Below are 26036 nucleotides of genomic sequence, written 5' to 3'. Positions count from 1 at the left end.
CTGCATTTCCGGTATTTCCGGTACGGCAGCCGGCTGATATACTATAAATTCTTTTTTTTTTAAAGCGTCATTATTGTTTTATTTTCTCAACTGTTTGTGTTGAAAAAGGCTTTAACTAAATTGAGGCTGTGAACATGTGTAATTTCTGTAAACCACGTTTATTATCGCGAGGTTTCGTACGATCTCACTTCCTGTTTCGTAACGAAAACTTCCGGTCTTCTCACGTGTGGGTTTGACTTTCGCCGGCAGTTGTGACCTGAGCTGTCAGAACAACCACATTATTCAGTAAAATGTTATTAACGAACAGAATAAAGTTGTGTTCTCTGGCGTTCACCGCCGCACGCCTCTACAGCACCGGGCCGGCGGTCGCGAACAAAAACCCGACGGTGTTCTTTGACATCGCTGCAGACAACCAGCCTTTGGGAAGGGTAACCTTCGAGGTGAGACGATGAACCAATCAGTTCGATAACATTTACTACTAAATAAATGAGAAATAATTACGTTTATTTGCACGAGTAATTTGCTTAGTCATGGTTGTGCAAAGAACATCGTGTTCACATGTCTATTTATTTATTTATTTTTTGCAGCTCAACGCGGATGTGGTGCCAAAAACAGCAGGTGATCAATGAGTCAAATTTTCATACAGATTGATTAATTAATTGATTGGAAATTCAGAATGAAATAAAATAAAAACAGATGGGGTTTTGCTTGTTGTGCTCAAAACGCTTCAATTTCAAAAAGATTTCATAATGGAAAACTGGCAGGAATATCCCCAAGAAATATTTCCCATGAACTTTTAATTACTGCCAGATTTTAAAAAGTTGCACTAGAATTTTATCCCTGTTTAGATAAAACAACCTCATCGAATCTTTAATCCGTTCTGCAGAGAACTTCCGGGCGCTGTGCACTGGTGAACACGGCTTCGGCTACAAAGGTTCCATTTTCCACCGAGTGATCCCTCAGTTCATGTGCCAGGTAGGACTCCGTCTGTGGGTTTTGTGGGGTTCAGCGTGTTGTTATGGTGCTGCAGCAGTAATGCGTGTTTGTTTGCAGGGAGGAGATTTCACAAACCATAATGGGACTGGAGGGAAGTCAATCTATGGACTGAAGTTTCCTGATGAGAACTTCCAGCTGACGCACACTGGACCTGGTAATCATCCTGTTGTGCTTTCACGTAATAAATATTGGAGTAGATCATGTGCAGCAATTAATTCCTCCATCCATGGAACACTCAAATTTTACCAAAAAAAGAAGAAAAAAAACCTCATCTGCTCGATCAAACTTGATTTTACACAAATTTCCCTTGGAGAACTTCTGAATGGGATTAAGTATCCATTAATCTACTCTCCCTGAAGTGTGAGATACTAGTTCACTGTTTTTGATAAATACTAATGTTTAACTTTGGGTTTTTTTTACTATCTTTAATAATATTAAACAGGAAAGCATCATTTTGTGAGACCGAAGGTTCAAAATACAATTTCATTAGGGTGCTGTTCCCTGAGTTTACCAGCAGGTGGCAGCAAAATACTCCTGAGAGAAGTTAGTCATTTTTCCCCATCTCGCTAATACCATTAATAACATTTCCATGTCTTCGCTGCAGGCATCTTGTCTATGGCCAATGCTGGACCAAACACCAACGGGTCCCAATTCTTCATCTGCACCATGAAAACAGATTGGTATGTGCAGACAAACACTCCATTATAAGGCCTGATGCTCCGCAGGGTTTTCCAGCACAAGTTGCCATAACTGGCCTTAATTTAAAGGCTGTGACTGAACAGCCTGTTGAGACATATGTGTAAAAAAAAAACACAGAAAGGCCTTGTGTAATGAGGACAAAACGGAATTTAACTTTGCAGAATGATGATGCAACACTTTCTGTTCTGTTTTCACAAAGTGACAACTTTTATTGTTTGAGGATTTAAAGTAGCTATGCTTATCTGCTATTTATTTAGATGGTTATCTATCCACCCAAACTGGTGTGGGTTTGTGAGATGATGCCTCATTTTACATTTAAAATGTGAACATCTGTCTGCTGAGTACATGTCAGTTGGTCCGTGTGTCAGACGCTCGTCAATAAAACACGTCCTTTATTAAAAAGGGTTGTTGAATCGCTCCCAAAGATTTCAGTCTAAAACCTTTGGAAATTTTTTTATGAATTTTTTATAACTTTAGTCATGCCGTCATAACTTTAATGGAATAAAACTACTGATGGAACCATGAATTCTGATGTGGAATACAGCGTCTCTGCTGCCGTGGCATCACGATGATTCCAGCGGAGCGTGGAGGATTGTCTTGCCGTTCGGGGGTAGTGATAACAAATGTCCTCTTTCTCCAGGCTGGACGGTAAGCATGTTGTCTTTGGCAGCGTGAAGGAAGGAATGGACGTGGTCAAGAAAGTGGAGTCCTTCGGTTCTCGGAGCGGGCGGACCTCCAAGAAGATCACTATCACAGACTGTGGAGAGCTTTAGTGGGCTCCATGTGCGCGGCGGACACGTCTCATCTCCTGCTGTAATTTAATGTGAGAGTGAAAGAGGCTCTTTATCCGGCCGTGTGGGAGTCTAGGACTTTATATCTCTAACGCACTTAACAGAGTCCTGCTGCAAAATGTGTTTTATAAGACTAACCTCTTAATTCATTAAGAGTAGCTGAAACTTGTTTGTTAAATGGGAGTCTGTTTGCAAAAAAAAAATAAAGTCACATTTTCTAAAAGCTTGTTTTTAGCTTCTATTAAAAATAAATCGACAGACATCAACAGAAATCCAAAAGTTTGGAATTTATTTGATTATGTTTCTGTAGATGAAGTCTGTTGGATTTTGGTGGTCATCCTACAATGAATCCAGTGTTCAGAATTCACTTCCTGCTGATGGAAGATGAGTGAAGAGGAGCTGCACCTGCAGTCCTCCTACCAGGAGAGGGCACCAAGCTTCATTACAGGTGTGTTAAGAAAAGGAAGGTGTTCCATAGGGAAGTAAGTGAGCCTCACAGGTGAGCCTGAATCATCATGGTGGTTGATGGAGGGTTTTTTGGTTGTTTGGGTCTCCACAATCTCGTCTACCTTCACCAGGACCAGGACTCCGGTGGGTTTAATAAAAATGTAGGAAAACACTTGAATTGGTTTTACAGTTTAAGGTGTGGCAGTTTTTGAGGGTTTTATCAGCAGCTGAGGAATGAAGTTAGTGTTGCGTCATTCTTCCCTCCTACTCCTGTTTTCCTCATCATCTTCAGTTGGATAATGATCCCATTCCTGGTCCGGTCTGTCTGGGGACATTTTTCATGGAGGGGTCAGCCCGCCGGTTGTTCGCTGGTGCCGTCGCTGTGGTCTGGTCATCGGCGCTGCACCAGAAACACAAATCTGTTTCTGCTTTGCTCTGGGTAAATTTTACCAGATGCCTTAAGGACAGATCTAGATTGTGCAGTTTTATGTTGTGGGAAGATAGAAAAAAATAAAGTGTAACATCTGGATCAGTTAATGTGGATGTGGTATTTGACTGTATGTCCACGTACGGCCCAGAATTCCAACTGCCTGATCTCATTGGTTTGCGTTTTTGTTTGAGATCAGTAAGAAAACGACAGACACGCATGTTTTAATGGATTTTATTTTTTTTTAAAAAGAGGTCAAAGGCTCAATCTGGGTCACTTTAAGGCACAGTAAAGGAACAGGTTTCCCAAAACACTAAAATTCAATATTTTTATGGAAAGTTTGCAAGATAAAACATTGGTGGAGATTCGCAACAAAACTTGCTTAGCTTCCCTATCCCATGATGCATTCCTTCATCCTTTTATCCAGATCAAACCTTAGTGGGTCTTTTTGTGGCCTTAGTTTAATCCTTAAACCAAATTTTATGGAAATCTGTTGTGTAGGTTTTGTTTAATCCTGCTAACAATCAAACTGACCAACTAAAGGTCACAGACAATATAAAAAAAACTATCATATATCCATATTCGTGGTAGTCAAACCAATATATGTTAATGTTGACCGAACAGTAAAACTCCTGCAAACTATTCAGGAGAAGGTCTTTTTTTTATTTTGCACAGTACTCCAGAATTATTTTACAGACCAACAAACATGGTAGTTGATGAAATGATTTTTTGCATGGACGGTTCATTTAATAGTCATTTTACTTTTTTTTTTTTTTTTTTAAGACACAAAACCCCTGAAAGGCAACCTGCAAATGCCTCGAGGACCTTTGTTCTGCTGAGGTTTTATTCCGTTTTTGTCTTGCGTTGCTTTGAGACATGGAAAAGCACCTCGGTGATTCTGTCTCTGGGCACTGAGTGCCTAAATAAAACTGTTTTGTCATTCATCTGACATCAGTTTTAAAACTAAAACTACATAAAGAGATTTTCAGAAATACAAGTATATAAAGAATAAATGTTAGGTGGTATATTCCATAACAAAGTCTAACAAGTCATGGCTTCAAAATATATTCCAAAATCATGTACCCTCCAGTACTTCCAATACACATTAATGCTGCGTATCCTTCTTAGTAAAGTTTTGTTGCATAGTTTATACAGAAAACAACATTAAGTTACCTCTGGAATATACAAACATAAAGAGCGTCGTCATCTGCAAACAGATGTAGTTTTCTTAATTCACAGTTGTTCATATTCTTACGATAAAAAAACAAGAACCCAGCAAATCCCGAGTCAGGGAGAATAAACTGTTAGAGGCGTTAAAGTAGAATAAAGTATATCCTATTATGTTTTTAGTGAATGAAATGTGTCCCTTTTCCATAAAGGCATTTTATTGCACACGGCGGCAGTAGTAGCCGAGGACTTTGCACTTTTCACACAGGTGTTGAGGATGCTCTTTGCTCTGATCCGAAACGTCCAACCCGTCCGGTTTCTCCAGAGGTCGCTGGGGTGAGAGGAAAGAAGCTGTGATTGTACAGATATCTTAGAATCACGTATGACTTTGACATTGTCTTTAGCCATGTTAGCGGAGGTTGTGATGTCTAGCTACCTCAACTAAATGTTCATTCGGATCGTCATCTGGATCCAGAATGTTTTGACATGTTTTCTTCACCATTAAAGGGGCAGCTATTGTCTTTAACTTCACGGATAATGACCGCCATGATAAAATGACATCGCTGTGAGCTCTGGCACACACCAGATCCAAGTTATTGTCTAGATTTGGTGATCTGTAATGTAGAACCTGGTCATTCCTTGTGTGCCAGACGGAAGAACTAAGAAACTTGGTTGAAGGATTAGTGGGTTATCAGACAGGAGCCCCTTAAATGTCATAAATAATAAATATTGTGATCCAAAACGTCGGACGTTACCTGTTTATGAGGGTAAACATTGATGTGGCACTTGATGCATTCTTGACCCATGTTGGCCCACGAGTTCCCGCTCATCCACTTCCTCTTGCATTTAGGACACTTGTATTCACCGAAGCACCTCTTCTTTCCCTGATACGGGGTGAGGCCTTCACCTTTGGGTCGAGCCTGAACAGAAATGTGCAGCAGACATGAGTAGGAATCCCATTTAGACGTGAGATGTTTCAATCATTTTCAAATGGCATCAACGGAACGAGAAGAAGAAGTCACAGAACGAATCTAGTGCCGTAACCATGGAAATGCAAAAAAATAAAAGCAAAAGTTTCCTCAAGAGCAAAAAAACCACAGGGTGGACGGCGCCCCTCCTTCCTTTGGCATAAAAGAATGAGACATTTCTCTACGTCTGAACCTCAAGGCTTTGCAAACATGTTGGTTTTTGCCTCTCACCACCTTTAACTGGAAGAGACCTGCCGACCTATTTGATTTCTTTGGGCTGCAGCCAAGTCAAAGCTCTGCATGATTAGAGCGTGGACCGATAGCGGCCCCGTTGGTGGTCAAGAGCATCGGGCTTGTGGGTAGATTTGTCTCAGGAATGAGACGATTATTTATGTTTTCTGTCAGCAAACATTAAGAAGCTCGTTTTCTTTGATACTCGAGGACTTGGGCGATGGAAGAGGGATCTTTACGTTCTGTAGGAACGTGTGTCTCGTCTAACTTCTAAGTGTAGAAGTACAAATTCTCCTCATACTGAGGAGGAACATGGTTTATTTCTAGGAATTTGGGTTATATTGTAATGATTAAGTCTAATTTATTTGTTGGACAGAAAAGAAGGAGTCTCAGCTTTCCCATTAGAAATGAGCTCCCTCCCTCCAGCTGTGTTCCCGAGGGACCATGAAGGAGGCCCCGGCCTGTGGGGCCTCCCTGCTATAGGACAAATACCTCTGGCTCTCAGTCATCCCTCCCAGCTGGCCCCTGACCCACCAATCAGGACGCAGAGATCTAAGCAGGGAGGAAATAAAACCCAGATGAACTGTGCACTTGTATAACATGACAAAATCCTAAACACATCAGAAAGAAATCATCTCGAGACCGGTTTGAATTACCGAGTAACTAGGGCAAGGCAAAAATTAAGAGCGAGTCCTCCGCGCCACCAGAACGGAGCATGCCAAGTGGTGTTTTGATTTCGCGGCGGGGAGCATATGTCAGGTAGAAAAAAACCTCTTACGAAACACGTCCACGGCCCCAGCAGTGGGGTCCCCTTGACTGTAAGGGCCAAATCTGAAGCATTACAGGACCCGTGTGGACATCCACCGCCAGGCTCCGCAGGGGGGTCACGGAGCATCGCTTTCCTGAGGGAGGAAGCAGCTTTCGCTCTGCAGAAGAAGCAAAAACAAACTCCAACCGACCGTTTGGTGCCGGCAGGACGGCAAAGGCTACGGCACACTCCTGCGTTTCCACCGGTGGCATCAAAGATGTTACCGCTGACAACCGACAAAAAAATCAGCCGCCACGGCGAATGGAAGCTGTTAAGGGAAACGGGAACGTTTGAGTAACCCCATAAATCCATCATCTGTCATGAGCACAGCAAGATTCAAAGAGTTCATAGTTAATCTTTTTAGAATAATATTTGGGACAACTAAAAGTCGTCTCTATGACAACGTAAGGACGGGTCACACGGTCATCAATCAGCTTTAAAGCAATTCAAATGATGCCGGTGGGCATCATGTTAACAACACAAGCGTGACGTGATCACATTTTGACAACACGCCGGAAAAGTCTGAACGAATGAGAGTCGTGCTAACTCATGCTAATTATCGCTAAAACATTGGAAAAGCAACATATCTAAATGGAATGTTTCCTCAAATATCCAACAATGCTAAACAAGGCTAAATAATGCTACACATCTGATGCCAAAGTGAGGAAAGTTTCGAAGAGCAATCTCTCCAAGCATTGGAGAAAGTGGGAAACAGATCGACCCTCCTTTCTCCAGAAATCCGCCAAAATCCTGAACAAATCCATCCAACAAACAAACCGACTAATTAAAGGTGTACCTCTGCCGGCGCTGCAAAAAACATTCCCAGAATCTGCATCCGTCTCAAAATCTAATCGCCTCTTTCACAATCGAAGGCCACAAATATTCGCTGCGAACCGTCAAGACATTCTGCTAACCAGCAGACAAACAAGCGATGGAAACGTAACCTCTTGAGGAATAAATCCTTCAAACAGCTGTTGAGACATTCAATCCTCAAATATGAACGTTAGTGTCAGCAAGACGAAGAGGACTACATCCTCCGTGGGCCATGAGTCTTCCCACATCTGAAGGGAATCCATCAAATACTTGTTAAAATCATCCCTACATTTTTGCCCAAACCCAGATTCCTCACATTCCGTGTACCGCATGAGAAAGTGTTTTGTTTTAAAATAAGTAAATATATTAAATTAAGCTGTTACGTGCAACAAAACCGGGCCCGTCCAGCGGCCAGAACTTCAGTCGGGTAACTTGAATCGGCGCCGGAGCACAAAGTGCGATGTGACGCCAGATTTTAAGGCTGCAGCAGATAAGCCTGGCCCGGATCCACGGAGCCTGGTGAGAGGGGCCCGGGAGGTTGGCCGCCTCCCCCCGCCATCATCTGGAAACCATCAGGATAAACAATGGGCTCCTCCAAACCCCAACCTCCTCCCCACCCCCCACTCCCCTCACTCGCTCACTCCCCCACCTCCATCCTCCCATCGTACATCCATCCTGGAGAACTCAGCTCGCTGGAAACCATGTGGACCCTCCACCCACTGGGTTACTTTCCTATCAGACCCCCCCCCCACCCCCCCAGCATCAAGGAGAAGCCCAGCTGTTCCCAAAACATCACATGACCGCCTGGACTGAAGCGACAGGCCTGAACGACTCCTGTGACGCTTTCATTATCTTGTGAAATCAATTTTCTCCACAAGGGTTTAAACCAACAAACGTCCACTTCTCTTTAAACAGGAGGAGCAGAAAGAGGAGAAACTATTAGTGGAGTGGTAATGAGGTTTATTTAGGGGACAGGAAGTCCAACATGTTCAGCTTCCTGCTTGGAGATGTGAGGATTTATGACGTTTCTCTGGTTAATGTCATTGTAAAAAAAAATCGTCTTTGCATAATCGTCTTAAATTCTCCCATTTGGAGAAAACCTATTTTATAACCAGTCGTACATTTTTTCCTAATTTACATCAGAAACTTTGGATAAACCCTGTCGAGAACATTCAGGAGCTGCCAACGTAATAAAATCACAAACTTCTTTCGTCAGTCTCGACTCCTTATCTTGAAATATTTGACCTCCTGACCTCTGTGTGTTGTGTCAACGTCTGCCTCTCAGATATAATTCACTTCCTCTGCAGCTTTTCTGAAAGTTGCACGTCTGCAATAATGAAAATGATGAGAGAAAACAGCTGGCGGACAAATACACACACACACACACACACACACACGTAAACAGAAGGATTAGCATCTCGTGTGGTCGCGGATGACATTTCCAGCTGCAAAACCGGCCTTCTGTTTCCCGGGTGACGGGCCGGAGCAGGTGGGCCGGACAAATAGACGGAATATTCTTCAACTTCAGGCCGAAGCAGCCGTGAGACGAGAAAACGAGTCTGATGTCATCATCGTGTGAATCTGACCTCGGGTCAGTCCGGAGTGGATTTAATCCCATAGATTTCAACATTCTGGATTCTAGAGATCTGTTGTAAGCTCCCTTCTGCAAAACTTCTCCTTTTTCATATCAGTTTGGGATCTTTGGCGAACGATAGTTGAAGATTTCCTTTTTGGATAAAGCGATCTTGTAAATGTTTGCATCTACAACTCCTTGAGAAGCTCTCAGCTGCTGATGAGGATGGTGCAATAAAACCAGAATCTCCATTACAGCTCATAAATCAAACGGGGGTCAGATTGTTTCACCATCTGCTTAGGATGAGCTCAACAACGTGAGAATAATGTATCGTTGAAGGTCGTGTATTTAGAGCCACCGCAGGGAAACTTATCATTTCTCGCTCCGTCCTCTTTCCTTCCCCTCATATTTCACCTGAACGGGGAAAAACTTTAATCGACAACAATCAAATCCTCCAGGATTTTAAAAAAAAAGTGATTTAATCTCTAAAACAGACGACAATGTTCTTTTCCTGCAGATTCATTACTTCTGATCGGACGACGGCTGTTTGTCTGTATCTGATGCTCCGTCCAGGGTTTCCTCTCTCTGTCCCGTTCCTCACCCGTCCAAAGGAAACAGACGGCGCGCCGGGGGGGCCGGTAAGTCATCAGACTCATCAGTCTTTCCTTCGGATTCACCCGTTACATGTTTGGCCGCCAGCGCTGCCAGATTCCGAGAACCTGTGTGATCCGACAGAACGAACGTCCCGAGCTGCCAGATACAAAATGTGAGGGAGTGAAAACCCAAAAAACACAGATTCAAAACCTGACCTGGGTCAATGCAAGGTTCTGATTGGCTGCAGGGATGTTGATTACTTCCTGTTAACGTTCTTCTCAGCGCAGTGATTTTCTAAACAGACGTTAAACGTAACTAAAGTCGCGCTTGTCTTTCTGGAGCAACCCACGGTTTCCTAAAGCGCTCCGGCTGCAGACCGCCGCCCGCTGGCCCTTTAACTGACCGGAGCGGTGAACAATACAGCGTGACTTCCTGACCTTTGACTCCCCGGCTCCTCTGGGGAAACAATGCGCTCCTTATTTTAGCCCAGCTCTTCCCACCAGACTGCCGGTTACTGTCGGAACACTGGTGCTTGTGTGCTCGCTGTACTGTAACCGGGATCAGCCAGTTAATTGGAAAGGAGTCGTTGGGATGTTGTGATCCCAGGTTAAAGGTGAACGCTGTTAAACTCGCAACGTATTCGCTCCTCTGGCTGGAAAGGGAAAGTCCATTCCAAAAAAAATGTTACTTCATGTTGAGTTTCATTAAATCAGAAGCAGTGATTTGGTAAAGCTTCAGTTGCTGCACAGCTTAAGGTTATTTGGAGGTCTCACGGGACGCGTCTGGACTGCAGGTCAGCCAGAAAAAGATGCCCGAAGGGCTGCTGGGAAATAAGGATTTGTCTGATTTCTTACATTTGTATTGAATAATCTGGAATATGAACAATTAAAACCACCTCCACCGACATGTGGTCCAAACTGAGGTCCCGCCTCTCTCTAGTAGCACAATACATGAGGGCAATTCATGCTCAACGGGCGGCGTAGGTCCATGTTTGTGCACATTTTCTCCATGCTTAGATTCATACGTAACAGTACAATACCACTGGAGGCCTCAGGAGGCAGCGTTGTAGCATCACAACTTCCTGTATCGCACACACAAGTCTTAAAGTTAACAAACGTTGGACTCATCGCCGCCCCCCTGTGGATGTATCGATGCTAACAGAAATGAAGGCGTTAAAAGGATGCATCGTTTGAAGTACACGTGTTTTTTTTTTTATATAGAAGGGAAAATAAATAAATTAGCTGCTAAGGGAAACAGGGTGGAGCTCCAGGTGGCCAATAAGAGTTCAGATTCCGCCTCTGCTACCAGAATGTTTGAATAACCATGTGAAACCACCTGTTTAAAGTTACCAGAACACAGGAAAAGACATTTTCCCGGTATAAGACCCGCTCACACATGTTCAATACTTCCTACAAATGTGCATGTCAGTTTTATAAAGTTTTTTTAAAAAAGCCTCAGATTCCAGCCAAAAAAGAACAAAAACTAGTTTGTTCATTAGTTCCAGCTTCAGAGGAGCTTCATCTGAAGAGGCCTTGTCATGAAAACGTCTCCATAATCGCTGCTTTGGTTAGAAAATATCAGCAACACGTGCTAAAATCTGACATCATCTTTCTGAAGCGGAGGAGCGCGGCGGCGAGCCAGAGAGCAGAAATGCTTTCCAGACTTTTTGCGCTTTTTTAGAGGCGTGTCGACAAAGAGGAATCGTAAATATCTCGTTGTAATCCTCCGACGTCTTAACCTCCTCGTGAAGCCAGCGGTCCGGCTCTCGGCTCTGCTGTCAGCACAGGATGTTTACCGCTCATAGCCGGGCGTAGCATGGATAGCATGTCTAATGCCTTTCAGTGCGGATGGAGATGCATGGACTCAACCTCCACTGGCATCATTTTTCAACTCCTCAGGCCTCCACTGATTTTGCCATGTGTTTCTTTATCAGGGAGGTGGACTGAGTGTTGACACGGGCCCCATTTCACCCCGAGAAAAGGCTGTTAAAGGCCCCCGCGCACCCACTTCCTGTATGCTTCTTCTCTCAAGTTACTGAGCCATGACATTCTTTGATTCCTGCTCGCTGCGGCTAACCGGTGCAAACCAGTTAGCTACGGTAGCACGCAAAAATGAATCCGCTGCTGATGCTAATAGCTGTCCATAATAGCAATCTGTAGCTATGTGGAACAATTACCAATGCATCTTCCAGTCTGACGGCGGCTATTTCATATGTACAGAAAATGGGCTCTGCAACTTTGGGACACGCCCACTTTCTTCCCCAGGTGTGCACAGATGTGGGGATTTTTAGCGTTCGTCGCAGCTCGCCGCGTGGTTTTCTCCACATTCTTCAGATTCCTCTGCTGCCAGCGAGGCGTTCAGCACCGACCTCCTCGGTGTTTGCAGGAGATGGAGGAGAGACGCCAACCAAACCGAGCCGCGTCCCCATTCCTCGTTTTTGGGAATATTACAGATGTTTATTCGCTTTGCTCGTAAACAGGCGGGACAGAGCTAGGTTGTTTAGCACCGTTCCAGAAATGGGGAAAAATGTTTTTCTTCCTGTCAACACTAAAAAAAATGTCACTGCTTTTTGGCAAAGTTATCATAAATCAGGGTAATTGGGACTCAGCCACACTTGCCTGGTAGCGCCTTCCAGTATCTAAGCTAAGCTAAGCTAACAGACGACTAATATATTAAGATGCAAAGGTGGTGTCAGTCTTATATTATCTGATCTATCAATGTTGTTTGACCCTTGGCAAGACTGGCAGTAATATCTCAAAATGCCCAAATATGGCATTAAAGGAACGTTTCACCATAATTTAAACCCTAACCCTAACCCAAATTTTACCATAAGACAAAACATAAAATTTAATGTCTTCTGCATGATGATGAAAATGTAGTCGCGTGGAAATTCTCACGGGAATGTGATGCATGTGCAAGTGTGTTTCAGAACCGTTTCCCTGTTCTAGTCTGTCAATGCGCGGGCATCTTTCAGATCCTCATGAGGCTTTTTTAGGACACAATATATTTCTGTTCCTTCAAGTCAAAAGAAGAAATCTCCATAACAGCACACAACTCTTAAACTCTTTACTATAGCCGCTAAGCTAATAGTAGTAGAATGCATCTCATCTGAGGTGGGTGAAAAAACTCAGACTTTCATAATGGATGAGAAGAAGTGACACCATGAAAGCTGCAAGTTATTATGGAAGCTCACTTTACTTACACAAGTCCCCATCTTCTTCATTTATTTGCTAGGATGCCTGAATGCTATTTTGCTTGCAAAGCTACACCCATTTTTCCATCGGCGCAGAAATGAACCAAAACAACCTCCTTTAAATTTCAGGTGAAACGTTCCTTTAAGTAAATACAGCAGAAATCCAACACACGTGAAGAAATGTGGCTTCCTGTTGTATAAATTAAATCTTAAACTTACAAAACTAACAGAAAAAGTCTGCTAAAAGATGACTCCGTAAAATTCTACCTGAATCTGCATGAGAACGTCGCACCTTTCACACTTAACGCTCTGTTTGCCTTAGAAAAGGAAGCAATTAAACTTCACTGACTCCTTTTTTTTATTGAGCGTTTAAATTCGGCTTGCTGTTTGAACTCCTACTTCTTTCTACCTTTCTTCTTGGGTACATCCTGTCTATCCTTCATTTGATTATTTCCATTATACCTAACAAATGTCAGGCATTTCCCTCTGAAGGTGATCAATGGCGAAGCGCAGCTGTGCATAAAGTCCTGGTAATATTTCTTTGGTGTTGGGAGCAGAGGTCGTGCCTCGTTCCACAGAGAAGACGATCATCTTTCATTAAGGCCGGCTCCGGATCAGATCGGACATCTGCTGCTCATTACCAACCTGTGGTGGTACGGCTAACTCAGGCGTGTGCCGAGGAATCGCTTTCACTCCCAAAAATTGCAACGCAAACATAATAAGCTCACTTAGAATGATGTTTTGATAGCATTAAATGAAATAAAGACGAACAGTCCACCTCCGTGGAACATGGCGCGAGCGGAGGTTGCCGAACCGCACCAGACTCGTTCAATTAGCCGAAGCATCCTGGCGTGGTTAGCTTCTAACTACTTGATGCACGTGTCAATAAAAACATTATTGCCCAATAACCCCTTGTTTGGTAGAACACATGCGGGCTGCTCCACATGTGTCGCGCTGGTGAAATCCCATCACGTTTTCACCCATCTCGCATGGGTGTGTTTGTTTATTTGTTAGCAGGATTGCATAAAAACCACTGGCTGGATTTCTGTAAAAACTTGCAGAAGGGTTTCAATCTGGTTGGACTCCCCGTCGTGGCGAGGAGGTTGGGGTTCAGGTAGAGGTCAGGAGAGAACCCTGGGGAATTCTGGTGTGGATTAGGATTAAAGGATGGATCCACAGATTAATTGTCTACATTTGTTTTTTAAATGTGTGTAGAGACATACTTGCAAGTTAAAAACAAAAACAACTATATACAAGTAGTTCTCAACATATGAACACAACTGGTTCTGAGAGGTTGTAAGTTGAATTGTTCATAAATTGTTCATTTTTTAACTTTAATCTAAATTTGAGGTTATTTAAATGTCATTACTACTCTAAACACTAAAGTACTATTCCCCAAGACTGTCCAGAAACAATTTCAGGACATTAAAACAACACAGAACAAGAACCAATGCAGTCACAGACTGCAACATCCTGCAACACCCCTGAATTCAAAATTTTACCCTGACTTGCATAGGTCAAAGATCAAAGCTAGTGCTCTGACCTACTTTCATAGAGCATAAATTTCATAAAGCATTACCTTTGATCTACGGTCTTACTCACACTGGCCTTCTACCTCGTCTTCTTATCTGGTTCCTGAGTGTACAAAAGTTGAAATTTGACCTTGACCTAGTTTTCTCAAGGTCAAGGTCATCTCATTTTCATCCCCTTTGCTGCCCGAGTAACCTGCTTTTTGTTTCATCTTTCTATCTGCAACGGTTGCGAAGATATTTGGTGGACATACGAACGAACGGACAAACGAACGGATGAACACACGAACACTGACACATTACAGGGAGGAGTTCTTGTCGGATGTGGCCGCGCGCGTTTGTTTGTAGCTCTGAATGTCTGTAAGTCGGTTGTTTTTACCTCTATTCATCTCATACCAACCTACCCGTGAACTCACCTGCATCACATGACCAAAACAAAGATATCGCCGTGGCAACTTCAATAGCAACACAGCATTCCATTAGCATATGATCTGTGACATGCTGTCTAATCAACAACAACAACAACAACCTTCTATTGCTGAGCCAGCTGCTAACTGCTAACAGCGGCTTTTTGACCGTCATTCTTATGTCAAAACAACAAGGTGAAGCGGAGGCGTGCCCATCCCGCCTCAGACAGGATGTGTAAAAGGTGAACATGCCAATGACTGGGGGCACTTTGCATGTCCTGCACACATGTTCTTCATCATACAGTATGTGTTCTCATTTGACAGACAGCTCCATCCAAACACGGCACAGCTGCTTCGGTTTACACCTCTGTCTGCCTGGATCTCCACCTGACTGACGTACGGCATCTCTGACCGGCTCACCTGAGGGCAATCTTTGATGTAGTGTCCTTTGTTGAAGCACAGGTGACACAGGTAGTTGGGCGGCGGCCTTTTGCTGGGCTTGCGGGTTTCGGGGGACAGCGAGAGGTCAGAGAAGTGATCAGCCAGCGAACTCAGGCCGTCCACGATGTTGTTGAGGGACCCGTAGGGCGAGGAGCTCTTGTAGAAGTTGTTGCTGAAGGCCTGTTGGAGACAGGAAGGAATAAAAAGCACGGCACAAACAGATTCTTCTCTCTCATGAAGGAATCCATCAGCCAGCTCTGCACAAAAACGTCTCTCACAACAGACACGCAAATTATTGTCGTGACTGTCTGATGTCAGGCCATCGCTGTGATTGATTCTCCTGACAGCAGCCCACATTATTTCATTTCTGCAGATGCTGCGGCTGCTGCGTTCACACTGCTGCACCAATAGTGTCCATTTCCTCATCAGAACAAAATGCATTCTTCTAAGCAGCTCTATTGACACCACACAATCAGTGTCTTTGTGCCTCTTGAGGAGACGGCTGCTGTGGCACCGCGGGGCTAACGTGAGGACGAGGAGCCTGGCTGTTTAATCTGAAGGCATCATAGAACGATAATTGTGATCAGATGCTTTTGAACCACGCGACTGCGTGTTCGAGAAGTGTGTGAAGTTACAGGAAAGTTCAAAAGTGACTCAGTGAGTGCAGGAAAAATGTGTTTTAAACCCTTATTTTTTGCATTTCGAAGCATTTTCCTGAATGTGGCCGCCTGAGGCCGGCCAGGGCGACCTCGAACATTTTTAAAAACCTTGTGAGAGTTCTTTCTCAACCTGCAGCTTCACACTGACACCAGAACAGTCTGAACACACTTAGGCACTATACCAGGATACAAAACACATATTCATATGCTGCCCGCTCGACCCATGAAGGCATGCAGGTGAGGGTTACTGTATGCAGCAAAAATAACCTGGAATGAAAAATGTGTTTGACGTGAAGAAGTAAAGGATGATTAATCACTGCGATCCGAACATGAATTCTACCTCAGTCCTCAGGTGGAAGAAGTTGTTCAGATACTTGGAGCTCAGATCAGCTGCGCTGCGCTTGGAGATGTTCAGGTCCTGAGGAGAAGTGTCCGACTCGGCTTTGAACGCATCAAACGCGCCTTCCTGAGCGTCTTGCAGAGACATGTAGACCCAGTTGAGCAGCTGAGCCGGTTGGTACACGGGGGTACCAGGCTCCACGGCAGACATCATGTTGGTGGAGGACTGCGCCTCTTGGAACAAGCACCGTCAGAACCTGCCTGGTTGTCTGGATCAGCCAACTTCTCTCAGTCATCCCCCCGCTCCGGGTGGATGGGCGTGAGCCTGGCGCTCACCCTGAGGACCCGTGGAGGACCCAGCGAACCGGACAGCCAGCAGTCACCGGGGAGAGCGCTGTGGAGGCATGAAGCGCAGGAGGCTGAATGCCGACGGACGCAGGGCGCAGCGCCGCGGCCAGGACTGCGGTTGCGTCACAGCGGATAGGAGGGCCATCCCGCGCCCCCCGTCCCGCACAACGGCAACGCAATCTTTATGAAACACGTTCTGTACTATTGAAAACACATGTCGCTTTTGCAACGTCGAACCAAAACATCCATGCGTTTCTCTTACATTTGGACACGAATGGAAAGTTCTCTGCGCCTATTGTTCAAAAGTAACCACAAGTACATGTGTTTGTCTACATTCTGAATACGACCAAGAAGATGTATCGATTTCACTGTTCGTTTATTATGTTCGATAAATTGCTCATGTGCATTCCGCACGCAGGGCGTTTTATCCGAGTTTCTGCGCTCCGCAGATTCAAACTGTTCCAACTTCTCTCCTCTGGTTGGCGCTACAGGGAAACGCACGAATGCCTCCACCCTGATGACACCCACTTAAATTAAACCCTGCACATTTATTCAATACACACAAGCACATAAAAACTGTGTGTATGTTGACCAAGACCAAGTTAGAAAACAGCCTTAACCTTTATTTTTGTTTGATTTTCAGTATTTGATTAAACTGTTTCTTGAACTGTTATTAAAGTCTGTTGGTTCCTGATTTAATTAGTTGAGTAAAATAATAAATCAATAAAGAAACTGGGGGTTCTTCAGGTTTTAAATGTTCCACAGTCATTAAACGAAGTCATTTTCAGGATGGTCCTTCAGGTTGACCGTAAACCTCTCACGTGATGCCTTCACTGACCACTCACCATACGTTTACGTGGGGCTGAATGTTTGGCCCACCAGTGGACTGCTGCCATCTAGTGATTTTGGTGATACAGAAACATTTACTAAAACACTACGCCCTTGTTTACAACAAGAGTTCAATGATTTAAAAAAAAAACTTTATGTGAGAAAGTTTTATTTATTTTCTGTCAGTCATGGGAAACATTCTGAAAAAAACAATTACAAAAGCCCCAGTTATTTATTTGAATGCAGCAGGTAGGACCTCATGTGGGCGGAGCCTTGTGTGATTAAGGGCGTGGCGTTCTCTAACTTGGTTATTCTTCCAGAAATGAATCGCTTTGCTTTTCCTGTGCTTTTTTTTTAATAACTTTAGAAGCTAGATATTCATTTGCAATATCTGGATTTTTATTTTTATTTTAATTTAAAATTAAATTTTCATGACGATAATTGAATGTAAAATTTAAAAGCGTGTCTCTGGTTTCCAGGACGACTAAGCTGTTGTGTCTCATAATAAATGTCACCAGTTGTTGTGAACAACTGTCCCAGTGTGGGGGTGAAAACGACAATCACGTCCATCTGAGTCAACATCACCCCCCCCCCCCACACACACACACACACACACACACACACTGACGGCTCAAGGTGATTAACACACAAGCCGGAAACAACGCCCAGGCCCCGCCCACTGCTGCAGCCTGCCCCACTCTTCCTGGAAGCACGAGCCCGCGTCAAACAAGTGAGTAAACAGAAATATTAGCATTTTAACCTTATTTTTGCAGAAACACAACGATTCAAACGCGTAACAGACGAGTCCCGCAAAGTGTTGAAAGTGTTGCGGGGTTTGTCTGCGTCCTCCCCGGCCTGAGGAATGCAGCTACGCCCAGTTGTGGAGACAACCTGTACCGAACTGATTAACGGGAGCGGGGCGTCTGTATTTAAAGTCCGAACATGGCTGCTTCGCGTTTGAACGCGTCTTATTGCGTTTAGCTAACTAAATGCTAGCTGAACGTCCAACGCGAAACTCCTCGCAGGTTATTACGTAACGTTAACGGATTGGAGTGATGGCAGAAGATGGAAGTGCTGAAGCCAAACCTTCGTTGGGGTTCATACTCTGATTACTTTTGGAGTAAGTAACTCGGGAAACACCAACATTAATGGCTAACAATATTTATCGTCGCTTGTTAAAAGTAAACGGGCCCGTGATGTTGTGCTGCGTTCAGGTGCTCTCGTTCAAGTAAGAACGAGGAGATGTTGCGATTATCTTAAACGATCTAACTTGAACTATCTAATTTAATTAACTAAAATCGTGAGTGAGTGTAGTACAGTATTGTAAGGACCTACCGATATTGTAAAAGTGGATTATTTTAACTGTTCTCGTAATGTTAAAATACTGACGGAACAAGCTAAGTGTTGATCTGTTACATGATAATGATGCTATTATGTTCTAATTTAATTATTAAGCCATTTTATAGAACTTTCTTCCAGTTTATTCCCAAATCCTATCATAGGATATATTCGATGCTGTATTTACGGTAATATTTAATCGCCACTTCCTCCAAGCAGTGGTGGAGATTTTAAAATTTACGATAGTTTTGAAAGCATCATCGTAGCAGGGTCCAAAGGAGAGGGGCTAGGAGCTAACAGGAGACGGCTGACAAACACACGCCCTTCCTCAGGTCACCTCTGACACACAATCAGTTCAAAGAACCCACTTTAAGATGTGTAATATTAAAATGTTAACTTTTTTAAATATTAAACCCAGTAGCTGCAAAACGTTTGGCTTCCCATGGATGAAATATCTATATGGCTATAAATATCCGCAACCAGCCATATATAGATTTGATGGTGTCTCCGTTACACAGGAGTTATAGGAGTCATTATGCTTTACATCACAGTAACATGCCTGAACTTCTTGTGTCCAGGGTCTGAAGATGAGTTACCCAGGATACCCACAACAGTCCGGTGGATACCCGCCACAACAAGGAGGGGGATACCCACCCCAACAAGGTGGATATCCACCTCAAATGGGTGGCTACCCCCCTGCGCAAGGCGGATACCCTCCCGCACAAGGCGGGTACCCTCCCGCACAAGGCGGGTACCCTCCCGCGCAAGGCGGCTACCCTCCTGCACAAGGAGGCTACCCTCCTGCACAAGGCGGTTACCCCCCAGCAGCAGGCGGTTACCCCCCAGCAGCTGGGGGTTACCCCCCAGCAGCAGGGGGTTACCCATCACAGGGTGGTGGCTATCCTCAGCAGTCAGGAGGCTACCAGCCACCACCTGGAGCTGGAGGTTACCCCTCCATGCCCCCTGCAGGTGAGGGATAAATTTACCACCTGTTCTTTGTTTGTTTTTAATTGAGCAAAACACCTTTCTAATCAGTTCTGTTGTTGAATTAATTTTTAGTGATGAGTCAATATTTTCTTTGCAGGTGGAGGATGGGGTGCAGCACCAGGCGGCTACGGAGCGGTATGGAAATTCTTATCTCGCTCTTCACCTCTGACCTTCGGTGTCATTAATAACGCGTTGACTGACTGACGTTAAATCTCATGTTTGCTTAAATCACCTAATCTTCCCTCTAAATGAGGCTGATCACCCTGGACTTAGCACTTAGCTGTCTTCTGTTTGCAGGCAGGAGGTGCTCAGCAGGGGTATCCAGGGGGTCCCGCCCCAGGCCAGCCCATGCCAAATTACCCTGGAGCTACACCCTCAATGCCCGGACACGGAGGCGGAGCCCCGTCGCACTCTCAGGGGCCTGCCGCTCCTGTAAGGTTAACTCTTCTTCACACTAGCTAGTTCCTGTTGTGTGTTCACACCTGTATTTCACAACCGCTCTGACTGATCACATGTGGTCAGTGCTAAGTACAGGTGTGACCTGTGACACATTAAGATCTAATTAACAAGTACTGTTTACCACATTCAAAACGTTTTATTAGGACTGCACCAACGCCTGTGAAACAATAAACCACAACCACACGCTTCTGACACCACAACAAACCACCTGCTCACATCATGAGCTAACTTCCCATCATTCATGAAAAAACGCCAAAGCAGAACTCCTTTGCTAGAGGCAGAAGTCCCATTTAAATAATGTCAGCTTGTCATGGCATCGGTCTGACTACTCTGTGTTTAAAGACTACGGTAGAACCTCCAGATACAACATCAGTGTGACCAGATATCGTTCTCGTTGGTGGAGCAAAGATGCCCTCCTGACTTTTATGTTTCTTTTCATTCTTTATCATTGTTTATGTAACTTATACATAATTATACACAGGTAATGTCTGCATGTCCATTGGTTGATAAAAATATGTTGTTTTTTTTCATAATTTAGGGGGTTTTGGACTTTTTTTCAAGGCTGGAATAGATTAAAATGGAACGGATTCAACTTGTATGTCCAGATTCTACTTTCCTTGTGTTAGCAGTTTTCGAACACACTGCCTCAACTGATTTCACCTTTAACACCAACTCTGTCTCATTCATTTGTGAAGTTGTGTTAATACAGTTAATACCAGGACCTTCTTTGGTCCCTGTTTGCTCCAGGGATGTTTGAGTAGACGTTAAGGCCCGGCACAAACATCTTTATTTAATCTTACTTTAATAATCATCTTTTATTGATTTATTTCTAGAAAGGGTTCCGTGGGTCCATTAAAGACTACCCAGGAGCCGACCCACTGAGGGACGTGGAAGTTCTTCGCAAAGCCATGAAGGGTTTTGGTGAGTGTGGTGTTTGAATTTGACCCCCGAACCCCTCAGAAGCAGCACTCAACATAAGCCACACTTTATTAACAGGCACTGATGAGAACGCCATCATTGAGCTTCTGGGGAGTCGTTCCAACAAGCAGCGGTTTCCAATGGTTGCAGCCTATAAGACGACTTATGGGAAGGTGGGTTGTCCCACATTTTGTGTGAAACCCTCAGTTTTCCATCCAAACTGACTCTTTTTTCTTTCATTCCGTTTTCCTCCTTAGGATTTATTCCATGATCTGAAGTCAGAGCTCACTGGAAACTTTGAGAAGCTGGTTCTCGCCATGTTGAAGACGCCCTCACAGTTTGACGCCTGTGAGCTCCATGAGGCCATTAAGGTCAGCAAATCAGATTTGTTTCCTCAGAAAATGCTTTGGTTTTAGTTCAGTGACACATCATGTATGATGAGGAAGTAAAGAAGGAAGCTGTGTGAATGGTGACATCATTTCTGCTTTTTCCTTCAGGGAGCGGGAACTGATGAAGCCTGTCTGATTGAGATCCTGTCATCACGCTCCAATGCAGAGATCCGTGAAATCACCAGAATCTATAAAGCCGGTGAGAAATTATGCTGCATTATTTAAAAAAGTGATTCAGCATTTATTTGTCTGTTCTCCAAAAATCCTGAATATTTGAGTATTTGTTGCCCCGGCTCAGGTCATGTGGTGACCTGTCCCTACCTCGTGTAAGGACGTGATGTTTTACCTTTTTGAAAATAAATTGCCATGAACTCTTGTTGAACGATCGGCTGGGGTTCAAAGTGGATTACATTTTAAAGCCGATATTGTGATCCCATTCAGATGTAGAAGTTTTCAGTCCTGCGTGTTGTTTGGTTTTGATGGAGTCAGAGGGTTGGACGTATCTGAACCAATTAAAGCTTACAAATGGGAGAGAATGTGCATGTTAGCATTTCCCAGTCGACCTTTAATGTATGTGCTGAAGAACCAGAATGATTTAAATATGCCAACACGATGCAAACAAGCTTACGTACCTTAAAGACACACCTTCCTTCTAGAGTATGGGAAGAGCCTGGAGGACGCTATCATCAGCGACACATCTGGACACTTCCGCAGACTCCTGGTCTCCCTCTCCCAGGTAGCTGCTGCACATTTTCCTGATAGCGAACGAGAAGTCTGAACTTCCTGTTCTCACACGTCTTAATCTAACCCAGGGGAATCGAGATGAAAGGGAGACGGTGGACATCGCCCTGGCCAAGCAGGACGCTCAGGTACGTCTTTGGTGTGTTTGTGGCACCAAACCTGAGTGCGTTCCTCTCAAACCGGGTTTGTCTCCATGACGACAGAAACTGTATGCAGCCGGGGAGAATAAAGTTGGAACTGACGAGTCTCAGTTTAACGCCATCCTTTGTGCTCGCAGCAAGCCTCACCTTCGAGCAGGTGTGTGTTCGATAACGTCTTCTGCCGTGGTGTTGCTGTTGTTCTTCCTCATCTTTCCAATTTTATTTTTATTTTTCTTACCTTTTTCCACCTATGATCGTCCTCTTCAGTCTTCCAGGAGTACCAGCACATGTCTGGAAGAGACATCGAGAAGAGCATCGTCAGGGAGATGTCTGGCAACCTGGAGTCTGGCATGGTGGCTGTGGGTATGTTCAGACGTGTCCCGGTGTTGATCCGGATCAGGGCCAGAATCTAGCAGCTTGTTGTTGAGCCGTCTGTGAACTTCTGCTCCTCTGTCTCAGTGAAATGCATTAAAGACACCCCGGCCTACTTCGCTGAAAGGCTCCACAAAGCCATGAAGGTCAGCTTGCTTTCAGTCCTCATGTTTGATCCTTATGGATTTCTCCACTGCTCTGAAAATCTTCATGTGTGACGTTCTGACAGGGAGCAGGGACGAAGGACACGACCCTGATCCGCATCATGGTGTCCCGCTCCGAGGTGGACATGTTGGACATCAGACAGGCGTACGTGAAGACTTATGGGAAATCACTGTACACTGACATCTCAGTAAGTTGCTCTGAACACGTTGTGGTCATGTGACCCACGCCGAATCGTTGAGAAAGTTAACTGATCACGTCTCGTTTGTCAGGGCGACACCTCCGGGGATTACAAGAAGTTGCTGTTGAAGCTGTGTGGAGGTAACGACTAAAGGAGGGAGGACAAGCCTTCATCAGGACGCTCCTCGTCGTCACTGAACCGTTATAGGACCTTATATCACCTGTGATGCATGTCGTTCACTCTCCTATAACAATCAATCACTATAATCGTTGTTTTGATTTTGTTTTGCTACTGTTTTGTAGTGGGTTGTTGCCAAATGGTAGATTTATATTCACATGGATTTTTCAGTTGGATGGATGAGAAGGTCAAAGGTGGAGGAGGTAAAAAGGGTCTGAATATTTCACAACTGGAGGATTTAGTGGCGTTTAGAGCCAGTGGGACATTTCTAATCCCAACTTTAATATATTATCAAATATAAAACTACAGTCAGTTTAGTGTAACAAAAGTGTCGACGTTTGGCCACAGAGAAATCTGAGTGACTTTATTTAGTTTCTGCCACTACATAGTAAAAGGTTGCTCTAATAGAACCGCATTATAGAACCTGAAACATTTTCAAGTTCACTAAATATTAAAACTCTATTTGAAGGAATGTAACTGTAAAGAGATGCTAAGGGTTTAACAGGAAAAGCTTCAAGACACAATGAAGATTCTGATTGATCAAATGCTTAAAATCAACATTTTATTTTATAAATGACTGATCATGACTGTTACCAAGGTAACATCGTCCTCGCTCAGGCCATGTCCATGCATGGTTTTCTAAAAGCGAGTGTTTTCCCCCTCTGTTTAGAAAAAAAAATCGAGATAAACGAGATTGTGTGGATTCGATTTTTTTTTTTCTAAGCAGATGGGGAAAATATTTTTTTAAGATAACGCCCGTCTATGCCTGAAAATGGCCTCAGGTTTCAGTAGTATCCATATATGGTCATGCTAAGATAGTATAGCATCTAACACAGAATATATAAACTCACTGTTAAATTAAACTCCAGGTAACTGAATGTAAGATGAAATGGGGCGTGTCCAGACTGTGACTGGGTGGGGCATGAAGTATTATTACCCTCCTGTGTTTGTTTACTGCTTTTAATATTGTGCAAACAACCCCACCAATACCAGCGCAGCAGAATGGACCCAAACTAACTGTAACTGTATATCCAAAAAACTAAAGCTCCGCCTCCTACTGTGCAACCATCCAATCATAACTCGGATGGATGGAAAGCAGTTAACCAATTAGATTGTTTTCTTGCGCCTGTCCCCACCCAGAGGGGAGAAAAAGACACCTTCGCTGTCTTACACTATTAGCCCCAGGCCCCGCCCCCCACATCCGGACACACCCCTGACAGGAAGTAGAGCTGAAGTCTCTCCTGTGTTTTTAATCGAACCAACAACCAGTTTTATCGTTGTTTTTATATCCGCTTCTGTGAACGTTTGAACTCACACACGTGGTTGCCTTGTTGACAAAAAGCCAAAGCTGAACAGGTCACGTGCCTTCCTGACGCTCACGCGCTCACCTTCCAACACGGAAGTGAATGAGTTTGGTGCTCCGCGTCTGCTCCTGCTTTTACACCTTTGGTCGCCACTAGGGGGCGCAGTTCCGTGTGGGTTTGCACAAAATTATGTGTGTCAGTCCCGCGGGTGAAACTCCGTGCAAACCTTTCAGTGTTCTAACATTTGATCGCCCCACTCATTTCAATAAACAATAGGATCTGGATCTTTGTCGTGTTTGTGTTTTGCCTGAAACTTCCTGCTGCTCGGAGCCGGAACACGATCCACATCTGCATTTCAAAGCCGGGTCGGGCTCGTTTTCACTGCTGAAGGTACGACGGATGCGGCTCGCAAGTGCTGCTGATCGTCCACGTCACGGAGTTTATCTCAAGGCCAAGTGCGTGGGAATGAGTAACATTGGGGGAGTTTAAGACTCTTTTTCATCCTCACTTTGGAGGATGAAATGGAACACGTCCCAAAGTTACCACAGGTGCAAGAAACATCACCAAAATGTTTACGTGACCAGGTGAAGAACCATTTCCCCACCACAATGAGAACCCGGTTATGTCCTCTCACATCTTTCATACCTATGATCAATGTAGCTCAGTTTGCATGTTCTCAACCAGACACGTGGAGAACATGCAAACTTCCTGGAAGTTTGGAAAAACGCTGCTGCCTGGAAGCTGATAGGCTGAGGGGTTTTCACTTCTGCTTACAGGGAATTTTGTAAATGTTTCTAAAGGGTTAACACTCATGGGACGTTTTTTATTTTATAAATCGTTTTTAAATCATTTTAAATAATTTTCACTTGGTCTGATTTTTTAAAAAATACAACCAAGTAGTGTAAGAATATTGAACAGATTTTATATCCATGGAGAAATTATATTTAGTTCATATCTGCCACTAGTTCACATTTACTCATGACACAGCAGTTTGTTTCTTAAGACATTACAAAAAAGATCTTAGTGGAAAAGAAAATATCAAATGAATAAAAGATATTAATCAGGTTGAGGTTGGAAATGAGGTTGGAAAGGCTGTTTATTCCCGTTTTAAATGCTGATCCCGCTAGCATTCAGTAGAGTTTATTTCAAATATTTTCTTTTATTAAATTTGATATATGACATGATCAGAGGAAGTCACGTAACATCCGCCAGAGTTCGGGGAAAGTAAGTTTTTTTTCCCGGCATGAATTTCAGTGGCGGCTGGAGGACATCTTTGTCTTATGCGTTTAATTTTCAGCAAACATTCAAAGAAGATTTAATGGAGAGGGGAAAAAACGAAGTTATTAAAAACGCATCCAAAAAAAACAAATAACTTCATTTGGAGCTCCCGTTTAGACGCGTCACCTTTCTCTTCCCCAGCAGAGGGCGCCACCATCAATAAGACACCCGAAACGAACATTCCCGACTTTAGCCGAGCCCGGGAGGTGACTCGGTGTTTCATTGAACTTCGACCCTGCTGAAACAAGCCGTCATGAGAAACGTTCCGCTCGCCCATGATGAAAAGCAGGTGGATTTCTGACTCCAGCGAAGATTTGAAAGCTTTTGTTAAC

The 26036-nt window shown here is 44.1% G+C and overlaps 3 protein-coding genes across 5 annotated transcripts; 2 read left to right on the top strand and 1 right to left on the bottom strand.

Annotated features, from left to right (window-relative positions):
- The first annotated feature begins 209 nt into the window (after positions 1-209).
- On the top strand, positions 210-2742 carry ppifb (peptidylprolyl isomerase Fb). The gene is made up of 6 exons (XM_068305176.1): positions 210-440; positions 588-618; positions 887-975; positions 1054-1150; positions 1601-1676; positions 2336-2742. Exons 1-6 carry the CDS (start codon positions 291-293, stop codon positions 2466-2468), a joined length of 576 nt encoding a protein of 191 aa, XP_068161277.1. The 5' UTR covers positions 210-290; the 3' UTR covers positions 2469-2742.
- Positions 2743-3584: 842 nt separating this feature from the next.
- On the bottom strand, positions 3585-17549 carry LOC137588712 (zinc finger CCHC domain-containing protein 24-like). Of its 2 annotated transcripts, XM_068305944.1 has the most exons (4): positions 16084-17508; positions 15064-15264; positions 5283-5447; positions 3585-4858 (listed from the first exon to the last, which is right to left on the bottom strand). In XM_068305944.1, exons 1-4 carry the CDS (start codon positions 16294-16296, stop codon positions 4745-4747), a joined length of 693 nt encoding a protein of 230 aa, XP_068162045.1. In that variant the 5' UTR covers positions 16297-17508; the 3' UTR covers positions 3585-4744. The 2 variants fall into 2 exon arrangements, with proteins under 2 accessions (XP_068162045.1, XP_068162046.1); XM_068305945.1 differs by lacking the exons at positions 3585-4858; positions 5283-5447 and adding an exon at positions 8601-9670 and having other exon boundaries at positions 16084-17549.
- Positions 17550-17841: 292 nt separating this feature from the next.
- Positions 17842-24710, top strand: LOC137588711 (annexin A4-like). 2 transcript variants are annotated; one of them, XM_068305942.1, is made up of 15 exons: positions 17842-17988; positions 19175-19565; positions 19681-19718; positions 19881-20015; positions 20876-20963; positions 21039-21133; positions 21218-21331; positions 21458-21548; positions 22006-22085; positions 22162-22218; positions 22294-22387; positions 22498-22593; positions 22690-22748; positions 22832-22954; positions 23037-24710. In XM_068305942.1, the coding sequence occupies exons 2-15, from the start codon at positions 19184-19186 to the stop codon at positions 23094-23096; spliced, it is 1512 nt and encodes a 503-aa protein (XP_068162043.1). In that variant the 5' UTR covers positions 17842-17988; positions 19175-19183; the 3' UTR covers positions 23097-24710. The 2 variants fall into 2 exon arrangements, with proteins under 2 accessions (XP_068162043.1, XP_068162044.1); XM_068305943.1 differs by lacking the exon at positions 17842-17988 and adding an exon at positions 18049-18378.
- The last annotated feature ends 1326 nt before the right edge of the window (positions 24711-26036 follow it).

Source organism: Antennarius striatus, chromosome 21, assembly GCF_040054535.1.
Source record: "Antennarius striatus isolate MH-2024 chromosome 21, ASM4005453v1, whole genome shotgun sequence".
Classification (NCBI taxonomy): Eukaryota; Metazoa; Chordata; class Actinopteri; order Lophiiformes; family Antennariidae; genus Antennarius; species Antennarius striatus.
This window is presented reverse-complemented; position numbering and strand designations above follow the sequence as displayed.

Excerpts from the sequence above, each read along its gene's own strand:
- LOC137588712 (XM_068305944.1), bottom strand. The coding sequence starts at position 16,296 with ATGATGTCTGCCGTGGAGCCTGGTACCCCCGTGTACCAACCGGCTCAG. Across the intron at positions 15,265-16,083 it reads TCTTCCACCTGAGGACTGAG|GCCTTCAGCAACAACTTCTA; the intron begins GTAGAATTCATG and ends TGTCTCCAACAG. Across the intron at positions 5,448-15,063 it reads ACATCAAAGATTGCCCTCAG|GCTCGACCCAAAGGTGAAGG; the intron begins GTGAGCCGGTCA and ends ATTTCTGTTCAG.
- LOC137588711 (XM_068305942.1), top strand. The coding sequence starts at position 19,184 with ATGAGTTACCCAGGATACCCACAACAGTCCGGTGGATACCCGCCACAA. Across the intron at positions 19,719-19,880 it reads CACCAGGCGGCTACGGAGCG|GCAGGAGGTGCTCAGCAGGG; the intron begins GTATGGAAATTC and ends TTCTGTTTGCAG. Across the intron at positions 21,549-22,005 it reads CACCAGAATCTATAAAGCCG|AGTATGGGAAGAGCCTGGAG; the intron begins GTGAGAAATTAT and ends CCTTCCTTCTAG.
- ppifb (XM_068305176.1), top strand. The coding sequence starts at position 291 with ATGTTATTAACGAACAGAATAAAGTTGTGTTCTCTGGCGTTCACCGCC. Across the intron at positions 976-1,053 it reads TCCCTCAGTTCATGTGCCAG|GGAGGAGATTTCACAAACCA; the intron begins GTAGGACTCCGT and ends GTTTGTTTGCAG. Across the intron at positions 1,151-1,600 it reads GCTGACGCACACTGGACCTG|GCATCTTGTCTATGGCCAAT; the intron begins GTAATCATCCTG and ends TCTTCGCTGCAG.